General features: G+C 37.5%; 1 protein-coding gene across 1 annotated transcript; it reads left to right on the top strand.

Moving 5' to 3' along the window:
• Window positions 1–202: 202 nt before the first annotated feature.
• LOC105393262 (P protein) lies at window positions 203–26,516 on the top strand. Its single transcript, XM_048632120.1, has 17 exons — window positions 203–379; window positions 3,067–3,457; window positions 11,515–11,713; window positions 12,132–12,171; window positions 12,768–12,903; window positions 13,766–13,929; window positions 14,571–14,888; window positions 17,803–18,006; window positions 20,134–20,249; window positions 20,700–20,838; window positions 21,268–21,403; window positions 21,816–22,018; window positions 22,406–22,499; window positions 22,813–22,955; window positions 23,378–23,488; window positions 23,933–24,080; window positions 24,546–26,516. Exons 2-17 carry the CDS (start codon window positions 3,253–3,255, stop codon window positions 24,722–24,724), a joined length of 2,535 nt encoding a protein of 844 aa, XP_048488077.1. The 5' UTR covers window positions 203–379; window positions 3,067–3,252; the 3' UTR covers window positions 24,725–26,516.
• Window positions 26,517–27,579: the final 1,063 nt, after the last annotated feature.

Below are 27,579 nucleotides of genomic sequence, written 5' to 3'. Positions count from 1 at the left end.
GTAGATTTATCAGCTGCCCCATACCCATGTTACAGGCTCTGCCTAGTTTAGGATCGGATAGCCGTGTGTGAGATGTCCCCTGTGATTTGGTTCAAAATAATTCAGAAGTTCCGTCTTTTCGTTCGGAAACGCTCCACATCCCTATTTATAAACGCAGCAAAACAAACACACATGTATACCGCGGCACGCACAACACACAACAAAAACGTCGCTGTAATCAGTTGGCTGTTGATCCCGCTGCCGCGAGCACGAAAACAAACGCACGGTCTTAAAAAAAACGCGGTCAACAAGTTCAGTGCAGTGTTTACGTTTGTAGCAGTGTACGCTAGTTTTACAAAAACGAGTGCTGGCCGAAAAGAAAAGAAAACAAATCGGATGTGTCTGTGTTTTTATTTATTTTTAATTTATCATGTAAATCGCGCAACGGTGTGTGGGGGCTTTGTGCCAACTAAAAACACGGTTGCTCGTATTTCTGCATATTTTAATTAAATTACAATAATATTTTCATTCTTTGCATACCTACAGGTACTAGTTAGTTGTTAAAAATGAACTTTACATAGGAAATAGCTGTAGCTAGCTACAGGTTTGTGAAAAATTAACGTTACATAGGAATTTGAACCTACTTAATCTATTTCTGGAAAGTTCCAAAAACTTATGCCCCTGCCCCTGAACTAGGTTACTCTTGGAGTGGGTATGATAGTGGTATGAGATGACCCCTTGAAATAAACAATATTTTTTTGCAGCCTGTGTAAGAAACTGACCTTTCCGGTTTTCACAATAATTACAAACTTAGGAAAATATAAAAAAGCTTATTATAATACCTATATTATCAAGGGCGAGTATTTTTAAATTAGCTACTGACTAAGTATACCTACTCACCCACATAGTAAAAAATTATAATTAGGTAGTTTAGTAGTAACTACTTACTTATCTGAATTGGTAGTACCTACCATACGAACTTAATAATACCTACATATATTTAGTTAAATAAAACTTATATTTTTTAATTAAGAAATTAGGTACCTACCTACTTACTTAACTGGAGTCTCGTTAACTTAATTTACTTTCATAACAAAGTTCCTAATCGTGCATGTTTTTGTTTATAAATCTATGATTAGGTTCGTAGACCTCTTCTAGAGAACCGGTTTTCTTGGCAATGGTTCAACGTTTCGTAATATTTTCTACATAATTTCTAACGCCACCATAAAACTGGCACACATTAAGGGAACACTCAGAATTAAAGTCTGTTTTTTTTTCTCACTAAATTGACAGATTCTAAAGTTATAAACGATTCATCAACAGCCAATAAGAACGATACTTCACTTAATCGCGGGAAAATCGACTGTTGATGAACCATTCAGAATCTGTAAATTTAGTAAGTATCTGAGATTAAAACAAAACCGGCCAAGTGCGAGTCGGGCTCGCGCACAAAGGGTTCCGTAGCAGCAAAATTACAGTTAAATCAACCTATCTCAAAAACTATAAGAGATACTTTGATCAAACCAAAAATCGTTGAAAGAGTTAATTAGCATGCATCACCTCTATTTTTTTTAGAATTTTATACCCCGTAGTTATAAAAATAGAGGGGGGGGACATACTTTTTACGACTTTGAGAGCTGATATCTCAAAAACCGTTCACTTTAAGAAAAATGTTTTTTAGAAAACTTTATATCATTTTAAAAGACCTTTCCATTGATACCCCACACGGGTATGTACATCGAAAAAAAAAATTTCATCCCTCAGTTACATGTATGGGGGGCCCCACCCCCAATTCTTTTTTTTACTATTTAGTGTCATATTTTTGTAGCGGTTCATACAACAGCAACACATATTCCCATCAAATTTCATCACTGTAGTACTTATAGTTTCCGAGTAAATCGGCTGTGACAGACGGACAGACGGACATGACGAAACTATAAGGGTTCCGTTTTTGCCATTTTGGCTACGGAACCCTAAAAACAGACTTTAGCTGTACCTAATAATATGTATGTATTGTCTAAACAACATAAAAACTACGGCTTGACTCTTGAGCTAAGTATCATTCCCTTACGGGGGGGTAACTATGCAAAGATGTGCATTTATGCACCAAAATTTAACTAAATATTCTTTCAGTAGTAAGTATTTCTTAAGTAGGTTAGTTACATCCAAGTTCCGTAAATATCTGTCAGGGTCGGGATCGTATCCGGAACCCTTATCTAAGTATTTAACCTATTGTTAACCACTGCACCATTGGGGTGAGCCCGTTATTATTCTGAGTAAGAGAGCTTTTCCTGCTTTTGACCTCCCCGTAAAATTTTATTCAGTTATAGCACCTTGATATAAGGCTATCTACCGAATTTATTCAGTAATCGTTTACGGAAAAAAAAAGTTTTAATAAGTATGTAGGTAGGTATTCGTGAGTTTTTCTGAAGGTTTCTGGTAGTAAGATATCCCAATAATAGGTTCGTGTGACCGTGTTTTTAGTGGATACTGCATGATTTTTAAACATCTTTATAGGTGCTTTTTCTGAGGACATACATTATGGAATCCAGGTGTCCCTGGATTCCATATTCTGAGCTTAATACCTATAAAAAATATTAGTATAGTGCCACAAACTTATCTGTTCCGGTGACAGCGAACTAAATTGATCCATATCTCATTACTTACTAATGAATTGTATATTTTAAAACATTAGATGGGTTTATTAACACCGCAAGAGCGAAATAACAATACGAGCAAACTTAAAATCTTATAGAATTAAGAAATATTAGAGATTTATTTGAGCTGTCACCGGAACAGATAAGTTTGTGGCACTATACCTACCTATTTAGGTGTCTATAGGTGTTATATGTCATTTCATTTAGGTTATAATTCCAAATTAAGCAACAGTGTTTCTCTTGATGAATACTTATAATGTAGGTATCTCCTTACCTACCTAAGTACTTAAACCGGAAACAAAGGCTACTTAGACAGAAATTATGAAATAATAAATACAAACCTACGTAAACGTAATATTTCATATTAGTAGTTAGTCATAAAAACAACAAAACAAAACAAAATTTAATTTACAAACGAAATCTATTTCAGATCATGTAAACACAAACTCAAACTAAGCGTATTAAAGGCAACGTAAGCAAACCACAATACAAACCATAAAATCCTAAATGTAAAAAGTGCAAACACAACCTTCAAAACCCACCATATAACTATAAGTGTAAAAAGTGCAAAACTAACTTTTGAAAACTATGCTCTAGAACTGAAAGTGCTTACAAAATGGACAAGTTAATATCGAATGTGAAAGAGTGGTCCGGTCTCCTTGCCAGGAAGCAGCCTGAAGAGGTCACCAGGAGTCAGTATTCCCTGGTGTCCTGTGGCGACCTGTCACCAGCTGCCTTGGAGCTATGGCTGGGGCTACCTGAAGAAGTCAAATATGACCCCGCCTTGGCGCCTTTTCGGAGATTCTATGAGAAGGAGCATGGTGAGTTGGGTTTCATGTTTTGCACTCACACATACCTACACAACACACACACACACACATACACTCACTCACTCACACACACACACACACACACACACACACACACACACACACACACACACAAACTCACACACACTTAAATTAAGTATAGTTATAAATGCCTAGTTGCAGAAAGGAACATTAAGCTAATGCCGGCATTAAAATGTATTGCTAGGTACCTTGTTTTACAGTATATGGACAGAAAGAGACAGACACACAGGTTTAATTCCGACATTAGCTTAATGTTCCTTTCTGCAACTCAGCATAAGTGAGTACAACTTCCTTGAAAGGTAGGCAGAGGTAGATTGCTGCACGCACTTTTGACTAGCACCTTTCAGATGTGTGTTGTGCTGGCAAACAATATTGGAAAACTGAATATACTTAATTGTACCTACGGTCCCTCCGTGCGTGAATCCAACTTGCACTTGGCCGGTTTTCATCCTAATCCTAATCCTAACTAATATTATAAATGCCAAGTAACTGTGTCTGTCTGTCTGTCTGTCTGTTACTCTTTCACGCCAAAACTACTGAATGGATTTTAATGAAATTTGGTATACTTATGGTCTAGACCCTGAGAAAGAACATAGGCTACTTTTATCCCGGAATGCCTACGGGAAAACTTTTTAAGGCGAAGCGAAGCTCGCGGGAACAGCTAGTATTTTATAAGTACTTTAGGTATGAAATCAACATGCGCCTAAGTATTTACTTTACATTCTTGTAGGAACGGAACTGTGAACATGTAGTTAACTACTTAAGTACTAATTATGTATTGTTCATTATGCAGATATTATAATGGAAACTAATATAATTAGTTACGCATCTCTCACCCGTTTTCAATGTTTTCATTTTGAAAAAGGGCATGTGAACAACCTGGCTGATGTTAAAAAACTCTGTCAATAATTTATAATTATGGTTAATGAGTTAAATGACTTTGTACTACGACGACCGAATGGCGTAGTGGTTAGTAACCCTGACTACTGAGCCGAAGGTCCCGGGTTCGATTCCCGGCTGGGGCACATATTTGTTTAAACACAGATATTTGTTCTCGGGTCTTGGATGTGCCCGTAAAATGGCAATAGGCCCGCCCCCTATTACATTGGGACTAACATAACACTCTGGCGGAAAGTGGGTGCAGCAATGCACCTCTGCCTACCCCGCAAGGGAGTACATTAGTGCAAGGCGTGAGTGTGTGTGTTTGTGTGACTTTGTACTAAGATACCTACCAATAACTAATAACAGACAGGGAAGCGACCGTAGTCGGGCTAGCTTCAGTGTTCAATCATATTTTTATTCATTTATTTGCATCACACTACAGATATGAAACATTACATGATAAGTAACATGCTTAAGGTCTTACATTCTAGTGACAATATCCTTAACTGTGTGTTGACAACATTTTTAAAATTAAAGCGTGTTAAACGTCTTCTCTTAAATATTTATACCTAGATACTTAGTTAATATTATAAAAAATCAAAATTACAACTAAAAGAGTAGAGTAGTAGGGTACTGTTATTATTCAGTGGTATAACTTAATATATGTATATTTAACTGATTCAGCTTTCCTTTTGTAAGTTTTCAAACATATTTCTTATTTGTGATCTAAAACGGTAGAGACCCACGAAAATGTCAAGTCTATTGTTCAAATTATTATACAGGCGTCTCATGTGAATGAAAGGATCGTGCTGAGTGAGCTCTTAGGCTTTTACAAGCGGGTAGGTGAAATGTGTTTCTGTTTTAACAGCTCATATTGAAGTTAAGCAACACATAGTACTTACGGCCGATCTCGAGGAGTTTCTTTCGCCATTTCTTTCCTCCTTAATAGCGGGGCCTTTGTGAAATGGTGGTAGAGTAATATTATATTATGATAATGGACAAATAATTGTAAAAAATGTACGTCCAATAAACCATATTTAATTTCATTTCAAGTGGTTGTTTTCTGATCGCTTCCGTGCTTCGGACGGCTCGTTAAGCCGTGGGTCCCGATTGCTGCTTCGGCAGCAGTCGTTAAGCCTAGTCAGAGTCTGCAGGCAGCTTGAAAACATCTGACAGTCGGGTTGTCCATTTACTCGACAACTCTCTCAGCACAAGCTTACTTAAGTAGGGGTCCACCATCCCGCACTAGACCAGCGTGGTGGACTCGGCGTAAACCCTTCCTTCGTTGGAAGGATACCCGTGCCCCAGCAGTCGGGACGTATCGATGGGTTGTGATGATGACGATGAAAAACTATTCTTATTGTTTTGGTGTTGACTGTACAAACCTAAGAAGGTACTTATAAGAACAGGTAAATTTATTGCTGCTAATCCATAACCATGTAAGACCATTATTATGTATTTAACCGTTCTAGATTATTGTAAATGAGTAATTTTCTAGTGAAAAGCAGTTCTAACCAGTATCTATGCTCGTCATATTAAATAAACTGCAAATATGTGAGTAGTAATTATTAAATCCTGTTTACACTTTTAGGTATATTATCTACTTGAAAATACCTACACAGGTAAACCTATACCCATATAATAATTATATACTTACTCGTATATAAGCAGGGTATCTCCCACTGTTCACATGCGAATGATATTATTATCTTCGCGATTTTATCTCAAAAGATAATATTTGTGGTGCATGCTTAGACTACCTATTCTATTGTCGTTTTAGCCCATGGAAGAACATACCTCTGATTATAAATCCGACTAAGTACTGATATTTATAATCATCATCGTCAGTTACCACACTGCTGGAAATAGGACACTCCAAGGAACAATAAAATCTATCCACGGCGTTCTTTATCCTGGCTAGGCAGAAGTATATCCACACTAGTATGTATCTAATATAGAAAAATAAAATAAAAATAAATAAAATAACTAAGTAGTCTGCTTAGCGTTTCGGTAACCTACAATACGGATCAATAAGGGTTCATCTATTCTTGGACCAACTACTGCAACACCCAGGCTTGCTGCTCCAGTTTACTCGGGAGCTAGGCTGGCTGAGCTGAAATTAAGGGGATATGTACAAAGGTTCCACTTGAGAGAGCCACGTACATCGTACAGGAGCTTCGCCCCTTCTCTGAATAGAATAGAATAGAAGGGTTCATCACACTGGTGATAGGATTACCATGACAGATCAGTAGTCAGTCGCTGAATGCCTATCCATCCAAGGGTCCTAGGTAGGTATGTGCCTACAGAGTACGACAGGATGCCAGACCTAGACTAAACTTATGGACTCAAGTCTTGAACATCACTGTGTGATCATCACGACCCAACACGTCCCCACTGCTGGGGCACGGGTCTCCTTCCAATGAAGGAAGGGTTTAGGCCTAGTCCACCACGCTGGCCTAGTGCGGTTGGTGGTCCCCAACACAAGCAAGCTTGCGCTGAGAGAGTTGTCGGGTAAGTGGGCAACCCGAGTGTCAGATGTTTTCAAGCCGCCCGATCATTTGTGTGATCATTCCGTTTCAATTAAATATATAGAGGTATCAGAGAAATGAGTGAAGTGATAAGAAAGTGACTTGTTCGTTTATCAGGCGACAGACACGCTCTGTCAATGAAAGGCCATTAGATTACGCGTTAATAATAATTATACTCACTTACAGAAGTATCTAAAGTATCTTTGTAATACAGAGCCGGGTACGGGTACGGTACGGGTTTTGCTATTTACGAAAACGAACGAAAAAAGTTTAGGTTTTCTTCTGTCATCTGCATACATTATCTGTCAAAATTTTCATGATCGTTTCAGCTAAAGCATTTTGTATGCGAGAAAACTTAAACTTTTATAGTTTTCGACAAACTATCAAACCTGTAATAGACTTACTTACAGAATTCATATCTGGCTTATAGATCTACATAGGTAGGTATAAAAATATTTTCAAGTTTTCTAGCATCGTAACCATAAACTAATAGTAACGGAATCTTACCGGGCGGAAATTTGAAAAACCCGTTGTAGATAACAAAAGGACTCATAAATTTTGAACGTCTGTAAAGTGACTTTCAGTACTTATATCCTAACTATCCTAACTAATATTATAAATTCGAAAGTAACTGTGTCTGTCTGTGTCTGTCTTTCTGTCTGTCTGTTACTCTTTCACGCCAAAATACTGAACTGATTTGAATTTAAATTTCGTATACATACGGTCTAGACCCTGGGAAAGAACATAGGCTACTTTTTATCCCGGAATTCCCACGGGAAAACTTTTTAAGGCGAAGCAAAGCGCTCGGGAACAGCTGGTTACTTATATTGTTATCTCCCAGACACACACGCAATACTTTTTATTTGTTAAACTGCCACCCCCCTTTTCGGTAACAAACAGAAGGATTTAACCTTTAATAAAAGTTAGAATGGGAAGTGGATAGGCCGTGGAATAAATAAAGTAGAGTATGGTTAGTTACATATAATTTGAGGTTGTATACACAATATATTATGTCTTTTACTGACTGTCATCAAAAGAAGCAAATCACGTGAGAGCCTTAATATGCATTTGTATAAAATAATAATACAGCAGTAAAAGAGGATGGTCGAGGAGGCAAATGAGACAAAAATAAATAATGTTGGGCCAAGTACGAAACCTTGCGGAACACACTATTGCAGGCTTGTGTGATATTGATGACTTGATAAGATTTACTGAATAAGTGACATTGATTTATTTATTTATTAGATTAACAAATCAGATTAAATAAGTACTTACTTATATGGAGACAGATTAATTTCACACAAGTAGGTATTATCGAAAATTCAAGGCTCGAGATAACAAAAGTTCTTATCCTGAAAAGTAGGTTAGGTTAGGTACTAAAAGAACAGATAGGTGTATACTTAGGTACCTATATACATTACTGACAATTGACATATTGATGATGAAGAAGATGAGCATTAGATACATCTAGGTAACCATAGAGGTAGGTAAGTAGGGTCCCTTCTTTTTATACGTTGTTTACGAATGTGGTAAATTGGTAATAAATGCTTAGAATGATCATTGTGGTCTATGAGTTGTAGTTTAAGATAAACATAATTTACTTGTTAACCATAACCACTAGTAGGTAAGTAATATCATGTACTTAATATTATGTAAGTACCTACACGTACTTGCGGTTGAAATAATGTAGATAGAATAATAGAAAAGAAAAAAGAAATAAATTAAGGTACCTACACATTTCATGAGTTACAGTAGAGTAGACGTACACAGAACTAACTTTAGATATGCGACGTTAAAAATACAGGAGAGTAGGGAGGGACGCGTGACTTTCAATATAAAGAAACATTTATTTAACACACTGACAACAACAGCAAAAACAGGTTGCTGTCCAGAGCCTCAAAAAGGCACCAGCATGTGCTGTACCTAAACAATAAGGCCACAGACCTGGGTTTTAGAATAGAATACTACTTTATTGATTAACAGGACACAAATAACAATTTATAATACAGTGGATACAACGCAATAGGCGGCCTTATCGCTAAAAGCGATCTCTTCCAGGGTTTTCAGCTTCTATGGTAGAGACTTATGAAGTAGCATGTCAGTACATAATGAAGTGTTAATTTTAACACTCACTCAGTATATTATGATTACCTTTTTAGGTGTCCCCATGGCGAAGCTAATAGTGATGTCGTATGATAACAAGGAGATGTTAATTTTAACTTCAACTGAATGAATCAATGATCAACACAATATTGTTAGGTCATCAATTCAAGCCCTACCTACTTAAGTATAAAGATATGCGTCCACCTTTGGCCATCGTACGCAACGGACGTAGGTAACACATTTATTGTCAAATGGCGTAGTGGTTAGTGGCCCTGACTGCTATGCCGAAGGTCCCGGGTTCGATTATTGGCTGGGGCAGATATTTGTTTATACACAGATATTTGCACTCGGGTCTTGGGTGTTGATAGGTATTTATATTTAATAATGTATCTATCTGGGTATTTGTGAAGATATATCAGTTGTCCGATACCCATAACACAGGCTCTGCCTAGCTTGGGGTCGGATGGCCGTGTGTGAGATGTCCCCACATATTTTATTTATTATTTATTTATTTATTGTATAGAAATTCATACAAGAGTGTCCACTTCATCGGCATTGCCGACGCCGTTCCTCCATACATTTATGACAATAGCTTTGTTGCAAAAATTGCGATACCGATTATACTCTGTCCATTATATTATTGGTTTCTTGACATATGAAATCCCATACATATTTGACGACTGCAAAGGAAAACCAACTTTACTTACTAGACATAAGAAAACGTCTAAAATACAATAACATAGTGGAAGCTCTTTAGGCAATTAGGCACCAAATCACCTAAATTTAGAAAATATAGATAGGGCAAATGCGTGCAGATAGCGGTAAATTTTTTTAAGATACCTATAGCCAAACCAGGAATATAAAAACCCTCGCCATATTGCGGAAAAGCAATAGAACTTTTTTCTTGCACTGGTATCATTGACTCTAAATGTCATTTGTCTATTGCTGTCAAACTGTGATGCTGTCAATGCGTAGGGTTTATTAAGCTTTTGTGAGTTTTTTGTGTTTCTAAATGCCGAAATCTATCCATAACCATGAAAGGAAACTAATTTACCGCATACACAAGTATGTGTCGGAGAAAAAGTCCGTGGGATTGGACTTTATTTCTCTTGATAACATAACTGATACTATTGTCAAAATGACTGGTAGGTTTAGTATAGTAAGAGCAAATGAATTTGGCAAATTTGTAAGCTACTGCTTTAGTTTTTATCAACTACTGTTTTTAAGGTATAGAAAGACAAAATAGAAGAAAATTACAGAAGTAGTGGATCAATAATTGAAACATTTTTTTTTAAATGGATTAATTATTAATGTTGATGGCAGTTAAAGCGACCCATCAAGCGACAGCAAATCCGAAACATCTGAAATTCAACCATTGGCACAATCTGACCATAACATATCATATGAATCGGTTGATAAATAGATAGATAGATAGATGTTTTCCTTCACCGTGAGACTGTTGGTACACATGTTACTTACTTAAGTTCCAAAGAACCCATAGGATATATCCTCTCACTGAGCTACTGACACTCTTTTCAAAATAAATCATAAAAATTACAATTATAAATTTGAGCATGGCCAATTCACATTGGTATGACTATACTTAGTGTTGCAGTCCTCAACGCGAATGTGGCGCTCTTAATACAGGGTTTTTATATTCCTGGTTTGGCTATACACACAAATTACAAAAAGACATTCGTTTGTTTTTGGATAAAATGCACCTATTTACTTACACATTTTTTTATTTTTTATTGCTATTTTATATATTTTTTATTGCGGTTTTATACTATTATTATGATGATGACCTTAAAAAATTAGCTAGATCAATTTTATAATCTCATTCTTGTTTTATTCAAAAGATTAAAACTAAATATTTTATCTGTACAATTCCATACAATACGGAAATAACCTCGGTATAAGAGTCATTTCTCATCACCAATGCCAGCCGCCGCTGTTGCCAAAATGTCTTGTTGGACGAAAACAATTCGAGAAATGAATCATAATTTAATTGATTATGATGTACATAATGTTTGTTATTCACTACTTAATTCTTTAGCAACGCTTTGTACATACATACGCAAACAAACCAATCAGACAATTTCTAGGCACTGTACGACAGTAGCGTTTTGAGCCAGAATTTACGGGAGTTTTACACGGTAGCACGGTACCTATACTACCTATTTAACAGAAGACGCATGAGGTATTTAACAGCGCTGTGGGGTTATCACCACCGAACAATAGCAATTAAGCGTCACTCGCTTGTCACTTCTGTCGTAACTTGTATGGATCTGACAGATGTTTGACAGGCGATCGAGTGTCGGTAGTGGTACGGTAGCTGTTAATAGTGTTTGCTTCCACCTAGCCCTGTAGAACAGGACGCTTTTAAGACATAACAAGAGTTCTCCGTCACGCTCGCTCTTGAGGCTGCGCGATGTGAGTGAGCGCGATGCAAAACTCTTGTCACGTCTTAATAGCCCTTCTGATAATAATAACCCTTTCTCTCCTTCCCACCAGGTACAGTCGAAAACATAACCCCCAGCTCCAAGAGCAGAAGCACGTCGAACAAACGCCTCCCATTGGTCAGTTCCGCGCCGCATCTCAACAACAACCTCACGAGCACCAATCAGATCTTCGACATTAACAATTTGAACAGCTTGAACAACAACAACAATGTCTGCAATGAGTTGCCGCAATGGAAGAAGAATGATCCCAGGTGAGAGAAATGTGAATACAGGATGTGTGACATAGTAATATATTATGTAGAGAGCCGAATGATGATTTGAGGAGTTCATTCTGAACAACTTTTGCATGTTCTACTTACTTCTTCTTCGACTACAACCACTTTAGGTTTACCCACTTTAACAACAGCCTGTAGATATTCACGTATCAAATACGATACCTATAGGTACCTACCTACCTAAATAGAAAAACCAATTTTGAAATAATTATCAAAAGTTTGAAAGTTTCATAATAATGGCTTTCGATTAGCAATGGGACACCATAAACGTAAAAAAATATTTTGCAACTTACGGCATACCGCTTGTAGGTATTTAGTAGTACCTCTATAAGTACTAACTTACACTAAATCAAAAAAAATAAACCAATTCAATTATTTTCATTGTTTCTTTCAGCTGTGAAAATGATCCAGACACAACACATAAACCATCGAAAGTAAGTTCAAACGCAATCTACATTAAGTAAGTACCTATACTTAAGGACTTCAGTTTTCGTTTCCCCCGTTCAAAGGTTTCCAGCACTCCACGAGATTCTTTAAAATCTATAATTAGTACATCATCTCAGCAGCTTTATCTGCATTTTTACATCTCTGCCTTTCCGCACCCTGAATCCCGTAACATTAGCATTTCCACCACTAGAGCATAAATAAAAATAACTACCTAAATTTTTACATATCTGGTGACAAGGTATCCTAAACGGAGCGGTGATAGCTTAGGCACTAACGTGTACTAATGAGTTCTTTGAATTTAAGTAAAATATATACCATCGCTCTTACGGTGAAGGAAAACATTGGGTGGAAACCTGCATATCTAGATTTAGCACATCTAGAAATGTGAACCCACCAACCCGCAGTTGATCAGCGTGGTGGGAAATGGTCCAAGCTTAGGAAGGCAGTTTAGACCTGGGGGATATGCACAAAGGCTCCACTTGAGATAGCCAGGTGCAGGTGCTTACATTACACCCCCCACCGAGACTAGAATAGGCACGCCAAATCCCATAAGATTTAATTTAGTTCCACTTCCCCCCACCAGATGGCGCGGCTCCGGCACTGCACCAAGATGTCGCTGCTGCTGGCCACCTGGATGTTCTTCACCCTCATCTTCATGATGTACAGCGAGAAGGAGGTGGTCACCCGACAGTCGTCCATAGCTCCGGGCGAACTGAAAGGTAGGTGAGGACTGGTCCCTTGATTTGTTTTTTTAACACTGGAAGGAAGGAGGGTGAGATGCTGTTGACTTGGCATCGCAGTGCAAACGAGCCGCGGGATTTAAATATAATTTTAATAGAATGGCCCAACAAAAACCAAAATACTAGTTAATAATGTATAACACTGCAATCATCATCATCATCAGGTCCTGGGATCCCTTATCAGGGACATAGGGCTCGAAGTGTAGCTTTCCACTCTGACCGGTCCTGTGCCACGCCTTCGACTTCGTGCCAGCTCATACCGAGGTTGGCTGCCTCCTGCACGACAGTGCGATGCCACGTGATTTTGGCCAACAACTTATTTTGAAAAATCAACTTATATATACCGAAGCCTCTAAATAGACATGGGTAAAGGTTTAATGATTATCATAAATCCAGTGACTACTTATCCCTGACTTATGCAGGAAGGTCCAGCAGAGTTCAAATTGCAGCCAATTGGAGAAATGTGTGTTACTTCTGAAATGTGCTGTGCTATGTGTGATGTGTGACAGACATATATAACTCCAGTCATAATATATACAGGGTGTTGCAAAAAGGGTATACTAAGCCGAAACCTACATTTGCAGCATGGTATATCTAAGCCCGAAACTGAAATCAGAATTTCAAAATTCGCGAAAAAATATATTGGTTTTTCATAGAAACTTTGTTGGTCACGTGACTTTTTACTATGGAGAAAGAGTTTTTTTTTTCGCGAATTTCCAAAATCTGATTTTATTTTCTGGGCTTAGATATACCATGCTGCACATGTAGTTTTCGGCTTAGTATACCAATCTTGCAACACCCTGTAGATGGCTCCATATAAAAATCTATGATATGTTTTCAGATTACCCAATCCAATCAACGGAAGCCGATCTCAAAGTCCACTTAAAACTGACCGGACCCTTCCTATCCGAGCAGAGTGAACAGAAACTAAACGCTACAGAAGTAGAAACTGCAGCTAAAATGGAAGTGTGGATGATGAAGTGGCTGGCTGATGGAACTGTGGAGGTAGGTTACTGCAATAATGGATTTCATCATCATCAGGTCCTGGGATCCCTAATCAGGCATATATAGGGCTCGAAGTATAGTTTTCCACTCTGACCGGTCCTGTGCCACGCCTTCGACTTCGTGCCAGCTCAATAATGGATTTAAGAAAAATAAATAGGTACTTATCTTTAACAAATTAATACTCATGGGATTTATGACCTTTGAGATGTCAAAGGGATGTCATCAAATACACATCATAGCTAACTTGACCGTTCCATTACAATAAATAATAGGACCCATTGGGTCTGTTGGAAGTTATGGTGCTGCAGAATACCTAAACAGTACAGAACAGTACCTAAATGATTTCAAATGTAAATGGATGGTATATCCATTTGGGTCAGGATAAAAAATCACCATACACCTAACTTGAAAAATCTTTAAGCTTTCAACGTAACGTTAATATTTTTACCAGTATTCTGTACCTCTTTGTGAAAGGTGAATTTAAAAACGAACAATTTTATTGCACCGTAGACAACTTCAAAAATATGCACCAACACGAGACTGCCACTAAACAGAGAAAACAAACTGTAATTCTTGGCACCACCTTCCCTCAAATATTTGCCAAATTGAATGTACGCGATAAACAATTTAATTTGTTGCAGAGGACGCACACATGGGACATACTGATCGAAAACGACGACAGCCTAGACTTCTCCGTCGGCGAAACGAGATCTGCACTTCTCAAGTTCCACAGAGAAGCTAATTCTAGACGAACTGATAATGCTAATGCTACAGAAGCTACTTCAGCTGCTAGTGAAGCTACTAGTGCTAATGCAACTTACGCACTAAGAATGCAGACGACGTCAAATAGATCTCTGCCGTTCAGTATGACGTATACTAAACAGCCTTTGGATTCAACAACCGGTGTGCTATGCTCTTGTGTGTTGCTTATTGGGCTGTACACTTTGATCATTTTTGAGGTAAGAATTGTTTTTAATTAACTATAATCTTTTGGAGATACATCTTTGTTAAGTTGTTATTTATTTTATGTAGTTACTTATGCAGGTAAAAGCTGTTTTTAAATTTATAACCTAACCAACGTTAAAACCTCCGACATTCAGCACTAAAAGTAGCATATCTAAGCCGATTCTGATAAAATTGTGAACCGAAAAACAAATCAAAACTCGAATCAGCCGTTTTGGAGCTACAACACACAGGTAGGTACTTTAACTTATAACACCCCTCTTTTTATGGGGGTTAATAACAGTATAGTAAATAATAGTAATAATAATATGCGGTGTGTAATTTTATAAGTATCATCCCGGTTTCCAGGTCAATGCACTTACCCGACACATTTGATCTTCCATTACCCAATTTGTAATAGTGAATAAGAACAGCTGTTTCATACTAAAGATAAATATCTACTCAACCAAACATACAGCTACTTATCTCCATACTTACAGTTGTTACTTTTTGTGATTTCGTGGTTTTTGCATATGCTTATACCTTAATTATTTTTGTGATCTATTTATTTTCTTTTACTTTAATATTAAAACCACACTGCTACATCTGTTCCATTGCAGTTAAATTTCCATTTTAATGAAGTACAACAACTTCACTAACTTTATCATTGTTTATTTGTTTAAGTATGTTATCATTAAGTATACAATTTCGGACGTTGTTATATATATTGAGTTGAGTGTCAACATTGGCCATACCATATCGTTTGTTTACTTTCTTTACTGCTGGGGCATGAAGGAAGTTACACAATTTTATTTAACGTAACACATCATCTACATAACTATTTAGGTAGTAGGTAAACATGAAGTTATAATAAAGTACTTAGATATGTTAACAAGGGATTTTTCCATTTAATCATATGGAAATAAACACAAAACATTTGCTTGCTAAGTGCCTGCTTAATATGGTATTATTGCCCACATGTGGTACTTAGATGTTATCTTTATTAGTTAACTAATTTGGAAAAAAATCTACTAAAGATTACATACAGGTAACATTTATAGTTGAAGTTTTAACATATACACGAATGTTTATAAAACCAAATAGGTATTTACTTAGTTACAACATAATTAAATTAAAAATGTAAGTTAGAGCGACTACTTAGGGGAACCCGGGGTAAGACGGGGTCGCGAGGTAAGACGGGGCCACCCACATATATGCAAAACTATACATCTTAGGAATCTGAGTAATTTGCCAATAGAAAGGCTTAAATGATTGACCTTTAGTGCGCCAGTGACTGCAGGTGTGAGCGCGTGCGTTTTTTGTGATAGCTCAATTGTTTGTTTTTGCGTAGTGTCCATGTTATTTTTGACCAGTAGAAACAACGTCACAACTCAGTAAGTAAAACAGTGACATTTTTGGTAAGTAATTGTATGTTTTTATTTAACGTTTGGTACGCTTTGTTTAGATATGTGCAAAATCACTTTAACATTGAAAGTTTTTTTTATGAATTATTTTTATTAAAAATATAACGTGGGGCAAGACGGGGTAATTTTGGAGGGGCAAGATGGTGTATGCATCAAGCTTGGTGAATTTTTTTTTTCTCCAACCCGACATTTGGCATTGGAAAAGGGCTCTAAAAGGGCTACAGGGAAGTTGGCTAAAAACACAAAGCAGATACTGCCTACGAAAAGAATAACAACGAAGATAACTGTGTCTACCTCTGCTGTGAGGATATCAACAGTCCTACTTTAAATCTAAGGAAAACTGGGTCGGATGTCAAAGGTGCAGGCGTTGGGCTCACACTGCAGGTGCTGGTGTTGACGATAAAAACACAGAAGAAGTGTTGTTTGTATGTTTTGTGCCCCATATAGTATACTTACCCCATCTTACCCCGTACACGGGGCAAGATGGTTTATTTCCCATTTTTGACATTTATTAAAATAAGTCAATTGTAATGATTACTTTTTTGGCAAAAGCTGTGCCAAAGTGTTCGTCATTAAGTTCCTAATGAGCCATAAAAAATTGATAACGTTGTGGTTATAAATACCTGTTGTTTTTTTAATTTTCCCTTAGCGACCCCGTCTTACCCCGGGTTCCCCTAGGTACTGAAAAATATTCGGTACCTATATATAGTTATACACTCAATACAATATCTACAAAACTAATTACAAACAAGTCGTTAGGATGTTTATTAGAATATTATACTGACGACCTTGGGCTGGAATTCTTCGTATTATGTTGCTACTTAAGTATGATAATGACTTTCATCGCCTTGACAAACGGGCGGAAAGGCAGTGAAACTGTCAACAAACGTGCAATAAACATAAAGAAAGTTCCGATTCCATCATCTATAAGAGTGGCATCACCTAAATAGTGAGTTTACACCTCACTATAATACTAATAAAATACTTTTGATTTGGTTTTTCACCATATAAATTAATATCCCCAAGGCGGAAACTTTCGTCCTTAAACTTTGACAAATAAACAGGATACAGTGCGATGCGTCCGTTGCTTACGATACCGATAGGTGGACGCTTAGGGCCCGGACACCACACTGCGTTGCGACGTCACAATGCAAAGAACTGCGACAGTAATCAAGCATTTGCCCTGAAAAACTGTCAAAACAGTCGCTCTTCTTCCTTCTTTTATGATCTTTACGATGCGACGTCGTCGCGACGCATTGCTCTGTTCGGGCATCTTAAGTTTAGGGAAAAAATGCACTCTCACTTAATTAGATAGATAGAATAGACTTTATTTGTACCTACACCAACAAAGAATAATAAGATTAACAAATTGCAACTTAATTAGGGTACAAAAAGCGGTCTTATCACTAAAAGCGATCTCTGCCAGACATCCTTTGGATGGAGGGAATAAAAGATTAAGATTGGGTATAGTGTACGAAAAATTAACGAATTACATTCTCTCTTCCAGATAATAAACAGAACGATGGCAGCAGTAGTCGTCTCCACCACCTCCATCGCCGTGCTAGCGTTCTTCGGCGAGCGCCCCTCCCTGCCCGAGCTGATCTCCTGGCTGGATGCAGAGACACTCCTGCTGCTGTTTTCCATGATGCTGCTGGTGGCCATCATGGCTGAGACCGGCATGTTTGACTTCCTGGCTGTCTTCACTTTTGAGGTTAGATTCCATCCATCCATCCATACATGGTATCCATCCACCTATCCTTGGTGTCTATCCATCTATCCATCCATCCTTGGTATCTAACCATCCATCCATGGTATCTATCCATCCATCCAGTTGTTAGCCCAGCGGGTAAGCTTACCACATGCCAAATTTTATGAAAAAATTCCAGCTGTTGTCTTGTAGAATAAGTAGTAACTTCCAAGTTTTTGTTGCATATTATAATAACCACGACCCATATACATTTTATTGAAAATTAAATAAGTATAATGTATACGGAAGGATTTTATAAAAGAAACCCATGTATAAAAGTAGGTAGTACCCACCTACCTAAGTATTTATATTATGTGTAGTTACTCGTAATTTCAAACGGCTTTGATTACTTTATTACCTGTATTAAAGCGTAGGTACCTAATGATAATTTATTCAAGAATTACAAACAGACAGAAGGTGGATGTATGTATAATTGTAATGAATAATGCCCGACAAGTACAGATGTTTCCCTTTTGTACTAGAGACTCCTCAAGGTTCGATCTTAGGACCGCCGTTATTCCATATATTTCTTACCATTAAAGATGGCCTACTTATAAAGAGATCAAGAATTACACGTGTAATTATCTTCATCAATCGCGTATTTTTATGTTCCGATTTCAAACTCTATGCCTGTGAGCTAAGATTGAATTCTTTCCTGTATGATTATGGTGTTAAATACAACATAATTTGCAACAATTCGCGAGACTACAAGTCTGTTGGTTCAGACCTTGGCATGGTCTTACAAGTAATCTACATAAACATTTACTCGATTATTTTATCTCGGAAACGTGGGTGTACACCACTTACATACGCAAGTAATGTGTCTGTATTTTATTATGGCGATAATGAAGATAAAATTATCGAAGCAGAGTCTCTGGAAGAAATAAGTAGTTATATATCATCCACATAGAATGCAGAGCTAAAGAATTAAGTACTGCAAATTATTCATTATGTTCTTTTGAAATTTATCATTTAGTATGTACCTACATCACATAATTACTCTTATCTACTAATGTAAATTCCGCTTTTGTATATTATGTATATACGAACTCAATTAGGTATATTTGTTATATAAGTAAATATAATTATGCTGAAACGAAACAATTATCTTTGTGATTGTAATTATCTCTTGAATTAATCGTAGCTGTATGTATGTAGGTGAACTCGTGTTTCCACTAATCCATTACAGTTACCGGTATAGGACTTTGGTATTTAGCTATTGTATGATGAATATCGATTACAGCAAGGCACAATATTGATGTCGATAGGTACGGTCAAGTGCAGAGAAACCTGACCCCCCTCTCATAGTAACAATGTTTCTGAGAGGGGTCAGGTCTTGCTGCCCTTTACTGTACATCGGTCATTGGTTTCATGCGTAGGTATATAGTTAGGAATATTATTTTGAGGAGGTATATTAAGTAGTGTGATTTCGTAAAAATATCCATAATTTACGAAATACACAGGCAAACAGGATTATAATAAGCACTCGTAATAAAATCCCATCAAAATGCCATTACAAACACATTTTCGGTTCAGTATAGGGAAGGATAATAGGTATAATTTTGTTATTTTGACATTGAACTTGAGAAACTTTGCAACAATGCATAAGTAAGTACCTACATAGCTGCTACACTACAGCTATACTACAAGTTAATTTAAGATTTCATGATTATGTTTCCCTTCATCACACACACTTTACTATAATAATTATTATGACTGAAGGGAAAAGACTGTAAGTGTGTATTTGTTGCGATTTTATACAAAGAGCACTGTTGAACGAATTTACTTACATAAAACTACACAGTAACAATGATTTTACATCCGAATAACACTTGCTACTAGCAGAATGCAACGAACGTTTGTATACCAAAGCACTATGAATTATGAATTGGGTTTAAAAAAAAGCTTAATATATTTTCATGAAACTTGTTAACTAGTCAGGAAGCTGACAACCTCTAAAACACATAGGCGATAAAAATTTGACAAAGTTTTAACCGGAAATTTCCCCGGGAAAACTTTTAAAATGATATCGAATACGGGGAAAAATCTATATAAATTCAAAAAACTCACTGGTATTCCTTCTTCTTCCAGGTGACGAAGGGCAAGATGTGGCCTCTCATCAACCTGCTCTGTGCCATCACGGCGCTGCTGTCCACCTTCCTCGACAACGTCACCACCGTGCTGTTGATGACGCCTGTCACCATCAGGTAGGTTAACTGTCTCATCATCATCATCAACCTGCTGTGCTTCTTCACGACCGTCTGCTCTACCTTCATCGACAACGTCACCACCGTGCCTTACTAGCCAATTCTTCCTACTGTGCACCGTTTAGATGGGAGTTTTTCTAAGAGACGCAGAGACCTCATACGATGATAAAATGGGGAGACCCATGACAGGGTTCAGACAAAGCAGCAGTTTGCAGCCGTCCACAACTGAGAGTTGTGAAATTTATAGTCTCAGAAGGTTAGGGCGCCTGGCCAGTCAGTGACTGAAAACTTTTCTGACTGGCTGATCCTTTCACCACAAACAAAAGACTCACCTAAGGTTTATACCTACTGCGTATTTATACAACTCACTACGATTTCAACTAGAATATGTTTAGCTGTCTTTGTGTGAAACCATAAAAATAATAAAGATACCCCCTATCCCCCCCACAGACTCTGCGAGGTGATGGAGCTGGATCCGGTGCCGATCCTGATGTCGATGGTAATGTACAGCAACATCGGCGGCACGGCCACGCCCGTGGGAGACCCTCCCAACGTCATCATCGCGTCTAACAAGGCCGTTGTCAACTCCGTAAGTATGTTTGTAGGTTTAATTCTGTATTGTGTAAGTCCGGGAGTTGTAAGTGTTAAGAAATATTAGGAAAAATGGTGGACCTAAGAGTGTACCTTGTGGAGGCCTCTGCACAATTATGAGAAAATAAGTGTTCCTTTTGGGACAGCTTAAGATATTTTATGAAAACATGACTAAGAACTCTAACGCATGTCATTACTAAAGCGATAGTGAAAAGTATCTGTCAGAAATGCAATCACAGGGTAAGCAATAATGGTCGAAAGCAAAGCAAGCATTATTTTTTTATAAGATAACTAGATCGATCGAATATTATTTATTTGTATGCACACAAGAACAGAAGTTACAAAGCTTCAGTACCCACACATAGGTATAAAAATGGCGATCTTAACGCTAAAAGATAACAAGACTAACAAAAAAATAAATTTCCAGGGCATTAACTTCACGAACTTCACGATGCACATGACGGTGGGAATCTTGTTCGTGGCGGTGCAGACGTACCTGCAGCTGCGGTTCATCTACCGCGACACCAACAAGCTGCGGCTCAACGTGCCCGCCGATATACAAGGTAACTTAAAGATAAACTCAAAATTTATATAGATGACGTTTGTGGCATGCACGGTAGGTAATTCGCGCAATATTATTGTCAAAGTAAAAAGAAAGTAAATATTTTACAAACTAAGAAAGTATAGGTACTATCCGTTCGGAAACTGTAATTTGCCTTTGGAGAAGAATGGAGGAAAGAAACTCTCTCTTATGCTAATGAAAAGTTCGATCAATGACAAACACCCTGTACATCCAGCCAGTTTAGCAGCTTGTCGGTAAAAAACAATAGAACTAGCCTAGGGTTTGTCACCGATGATCTGTGACGTGATGAAGAGTCGCTGGACGCATATGGTGACACGGATATAATATGTATAAGGCACAGCATAGTGTGCTGTGGCTAAATCATAAATCATGTTTACTTTCCTACCCCACAGAGCTCCGCCAACAGATCTCAATATGGCGTCGCGCGGCTGAATCCCTGCCGCACCTCAGCAAAGACCAGCTCGTGGTCAGAGAACGACTGGAGAAGAAGATCAGGAAGCTGAATGTCCAACTGGAGGACAAGGTCAAGGAGAGGACGAAGCGGGCATGCCCCAAAGACACGTTTCAGAAGACCTTGGATGAGATGAAGCAAAAGGTATCGTTGTTGTTGTTAATAGAGTGTCTGTTAGATGTAATGTTGTTGGGTGTAATTTCTGCTGATGAGGATTTTGAAATTGTGCAATAAAAACATTAACTTAAGTTAAAGTTGCAGATAGTGCTGTGTACTTAAACCAACCTAATAGTACATATTAAGTTAGGTTTGATTAACTCTGAAATGATTTTTTCAGACTTACCTTTTTGACAACTTACACTTCCGAAATAGTCGTTTGTTTACACCAAAAATCCATTTCTTTCTTTCCTTCTGGTTGATCACTGATAAAATGTCCCCCAACATATACCTATTTACCACACCAATTTCGATACAGATATCGAACTATTCTGAAATTGTAATTGTGTAAATTCTGTGTTGTTTTCATTTCAGTACAAAATCCGCGACGTGTCTCTTCTGGTGAAGGCGACGGTTGCTATCACATTCGTCGTGGTCGTGTTCTTCTTGCACTCGATACCTGAACTAAGTGAGTCACATTATGAGTCACCCATATTATTATCTTGACGATCACCTTAATTACAAAATAATCCTCAGCTAAAAATGGTCTTTTGCTACACAGAGTTCTTATTATTATAATCAGCCTGTAATAACTATACTTATATAGAAAGACCTCCACAAGGCTCGGTCTTTGCACCACTGTTTTACCTAATATTTGTAGTCACTTCTACAATTTCTGTGCACAAACTTGGACACTTTAATCTACTGCTGCATAGGATACTAATTTCAAAATGTTAGGCCAAAGAAAGCATTCACCCAAGAGGACCCCTTCTCCCCTCCAGACCGTGTATCCCTAGCCTGGACGGCGCTACTCGGCGCCATCTTGCTCCTGATCCTGGCGGACCGCGAGGACCTGGAGCCCATCCTGCACCGCGTGGAGTGGTCCACGCTGCTGTTCTTTGCCGCGCTGTTTGTGCTTATGGAGGTGGGTTGGGTTTCACGGAAGACTTTTCAATACCAAAACAAAAGTTATTTTGACACGTTTTACACACCTCTTAGTTTTATGCCGTCGTCGTCGTGCATTGCTGCACCTACTTTTACTACCCGGTAATTACCAGTGATGAAGAAAACCAAGTAAAACTTTGGCAGCACAATCGAGTGTACCCGAGGGCGAGTTTATCTAACCAATCACATTATTGGGTGGAAAAAAAATACACTGAACCAACCAATTATAGAATCGAGGAATCAGGTACAGTCGTTTAAGGCGCCATCTGCATTTAACTGTAACATTTTCTCCCCATTTAATAGAGCCAAGGTCTATTGCAATTCTTCCATAGAAATAGAACGAATGCCTATTGCCATCTTATGTACAATTAACTTAAATAACATTAACAACCTCCCCTACAGGCTCTATCGAAGTTGGGTCTGATCGCCTACATCGGTGGATGGACGGAGTACATTATTCTGAGCGTGGACGAGAGCTACAGGCTGGCTGTGTCGCTTATATTGATGTTATGGGTAAGTGCACGTAGTATACAAATTATTATTTATTTCAAAAAAATACAACTAAGCCCCTGTTTCACAATGTCTGGTTAGTGGCTACCTGTAAGATAAAATACATGCTGTCACTCTCTGTTATTATTTTTTTGACAGTGACAGCATGTATTTTATCTTACAGGTAGCCACTAACTAGACATTGTGGAACAGGGCCTAAGTATATTAAATTGTTTTAGGATTATAGGTACCTAGTTATTCCCAATTATACCTCTGTGGATGAATAAAGCCAAGCTTCATAAGTCTGAATACCACGATTCAGTGTGTATTAGCCTCTCAGAATAAGGTGTGAACCCAAACTCATTTTTTTCTAGCTATGACAACGCCATCTACCGCCCAAACAGTGTAAACTTTTTTTACAATACACCTTAAAACCTTCATACTCTTTACCACCTTCTCTCCCCCCAGGTGTCAGGCCTAACCTCGGCGTTCGTGGACAACATCCCGCTGACGACGATGATGATCCGCATCGTGACGTCACTCGGCGGGAATCCGAACCTGGGACTTCCGCTCGCGCCGCTGATATGGGCGCTGAGCTACGGCGCTTGCTTGGGAGGTAAGATTTAGGTGGACCACATAGGTATATACATACAATAAGGTATAAAATATAGCACAAGATTCCCCGAGTGTACGTACTGCTCGTATCAAAAGGTTGATCATATTATGATCAACTTTTGGTTCATACATGGTTCATACATTTAGTTCCGTCCAGCTGTCATTATAATGATATAGTGTGGAGTGTGGGGGTATGACAGAGGATAACCCTATCAACACAAATATCATAAGCAATGCTAACTGTGATTGTCAGATACATTCCATTTATTAGTCAATATTTTTTTATAGATAAGCTAAAAATCTCATTTAACTCAACAAATATGTGTGGGTTCCATAAAGACATAAATATGGATGTAATTGTTTTGGTGTGTAAAATCTGCAGTTATAAATTGTACTTAAAGTTGACAGGGAGATTTTTTACAAAATATTCGTGAAGATGAAGTTTAAATCATATATTTTTTTGCAGGTAACGGCACACTAATAGGCGCCAGCGCCAACGTGGTATGCGCGGGAGTGGCGGAACAACACGGCTACCGGATCACTTTCATGCAGTTCTTCAAAGTCGGCTTCCCCGTCATGATTGGCCATCTTGTGGTCGCTTCTTGCTATCTGTTGGTCTGTCATTGCGTCTTTACGTGGCATTGAAAACTACCGCCTACGGGTGAGGCCCCATTGGTGCGTTGCGTTAGATGGTGCAAAAATGAGGCCTCGCTCTACATGGACTTTTGGTAACGTTTTGATTGTATGGTCCGACTACATGTGTTTATTAAACTGACATTGTGGAGAATACAATAGGTACATGGGCTAATGGGGAGTTGCAGAAAGGAACTTTAAGGTAATGTCGGCATTAAATCTGTGTTTGTCTCTTCTGTCCGATCAAGGCTGTAATAGATTTAATGCCGACGTTAGCTTAAAGTTCCTTTGTGCAACTCATAGTTAGTATTTGTTTTTTTTTTATTGGACTGTATTTTTATTTAATATATTCATGCAGTTCTTCAGAGTCGGCTTCCTTGTCATGATCGGCCATCTTGTGGTCGCTTCTTGCTATCTGTTGGTCTGTCATTGCGTTTTTACGTGGCATTGAAATGTAGGTCTAGTACAGGCTTGATAGATTAGATTGTCTTGCATACAAAGTGGCGCCTCTAGCGGAAACTATCATGAAACTTTTGACAGATGATGCATGCAGGTGACAGAAGAATTTTTTCGTTTACGTAAATTGCAAAACCCGTACTAGAGGCCATGGTCTGACTAAAGACTATTCTTTTATCTCAGATACAAAATTCACAAGTGCAATGAATGTTTAGTTGTGAAATATTATTATAAAAATGTTATTCATTTCGACATTTATCGCACTTGTCAATTTAGTATCTGAGATAAAAGAATAGACTTGACATGGGCTTTGATTTTATGGTCCGACTATTTATGTATTATGTTTTTTGGACTGTATTTTTAAATAATATAAAGTTTCAACCCCGTATTCGTAAAAAAAACTGTATTTTTAACAAAGGCTTTAAGCGATTACGTGATACACGAATTTTGGCTGAGAGAGTCGAAACTCATGGTTTTCTCATACAAATAATTATAAATTTCAATAAATACGGAGTTTAAAATGAAGCTACAGTGTTTTCGTCACAAAATTTCAAGAGTATTGTGAGTGTTTCTAAAAAAAATAAAATTGTACAAAATACCTTACAATTGTGTGTTTGGATATATGCATCTATTTTTGGAGCAATCTTTTCATTTTTTTAAGGATTTCTTTGTATAAAAGTGTATTTTTCTACCTTCAGAAAGTGAATGAAATATTTAATAAAAAATGTTTATGAATAAGTCTGTGATAACGATGTTGAATACCTACTACGGTACTTAATTGTGTAATACCTACAATATTGTCGGAAAGTTGCTACTTTTTATATAGATTTTAAATGTCACATGATGTTTTCATAATATGGTACTTTGGTTGCGTTCACAGTATGTAAAATGTTTGCCACCGACTAAGTTAGAGGCGTATCGGTATAGTATGCCGAGTGTTATCAGACCCCTTAGCATGAATTTTAATCGTGAACGTGACGTGAAAGTACTCGATGAATTTTGTAGGGAAATTTTATTTCTGCTACCGACCGCCAGGGGCGGTTTTCATATTGTCATATAAAATTTCTCGATGAATTCTACTTTACGTTCATGATGAAAATTCATGCTAAGGGGTCAGTTTGCTAGTTTTGTGCTCTTAGTAAAGGTAAGGCCCCGTTGGTGAATTGCGTCGCGTCGTTCCAAAGGAACGGTCATACATAACAAAATTTAAAGGAACGTAACGCTCTAATTTGGCCTCGCCCTCAGAGACAGTTTGCCTACTGGAAACGCAGCCATATACAGAGTGTTGCAAAAAGGGTATACTAAGCCGAGACCTACATGTGCAGCATGGTATATCTAAGCCCGAAAATAAAATCAGAATTTCAAAATTCGCAAAAAAATATTCAAGTTTCGGCTTAGTTTACACTTTTTGCAACACCCTGTAGATGGCGAAGTTTTTAAATTAATTTTAATACTGTTCGAAAAACCTAGTAAAAATATTATTTTGAATCATGTTGAATTTTAAACATTAGTAACATAATTAGTTTTATAATATGTTGTGAGATTTTACTAGAATACGATTGTGTGATCATAACAGTATTTAACATTTAGATCAGTACGTACCTTATTATTAAATTTAACAGGGAATCATCCCTTTTAGTGCCAATTTCTCCATAGTCGGTTATGTGACCGACAGGGATTGATTTATAAATTAAACGTCATCTCCATATAAAATTCATGACAGATGTGTCAAAAGTCAACCACGAATCCCTGGTTGTGCTTTAACCGACTATGGAGAAATTGTCACTTTTAGACGAGTAAACCACTTTAGTCTATGAAATTCGACGGTGATAAGAAATGGATAGTTTAGTTTTTACATTAGTTAATGCAATTTAAATAAGCGTACGTAATTACTCTGTGTATTTACATTTCATAAGAGCATAAGTATATTTACATATTAACAAAACGTATCCAAATAACGAGTTTTTGTATATCATCAATTTCATCACACATTTAATAATTTAGACATTTAATTTGTTTATTGTATCCGAAATTTAAAAGCGTTATTTCAATACTTTTATATACAGTTACAACGAAAATAATATTTATAAATCCTTTTCATGCAGGCAACAAGAAGCTTTTATTATAAAGGTTTGAATTAAGTATGTCACCCAAAAAAAGAGGGCTTTTATCAATAACGGCAGAAGATATTATTGTAACTTTGAATAGTTTTGAAATATATTATGGCCGATTTGGTTATTTTATTAACCGCTTACACCCCGGTGACCCATTGGAAAACCAGACACAATAGATTTTTAATTGTATTTGATTTCTCGGAATGTGAGGGGTAAAATAATGCTTTAAATGCTATCTTGATAAGATACGTAAGTAGATAGTGTATAAGTCGCAGGCATCTGGTTGAATATCCTTTT

Source organism: Plutella xylostella, chromosome 30 (genome assembly GCF_932276165.1).
Source record: "Plutella xylostella chromosome 30, ilPluXylo3.1, whole genome shotgun sequence".
Lineage (NCBI taxonomy): Eukaryota > Metazoa > Arthropoda > Insecta > Lepidoptera > Plutellidae > Plutella > Plutella xylostella.
The sequence above is the reverse complement of the archived record's forward strand: the minus strand, read 5'-3'. Positions and strand labels throughout refer to the sequence as shown.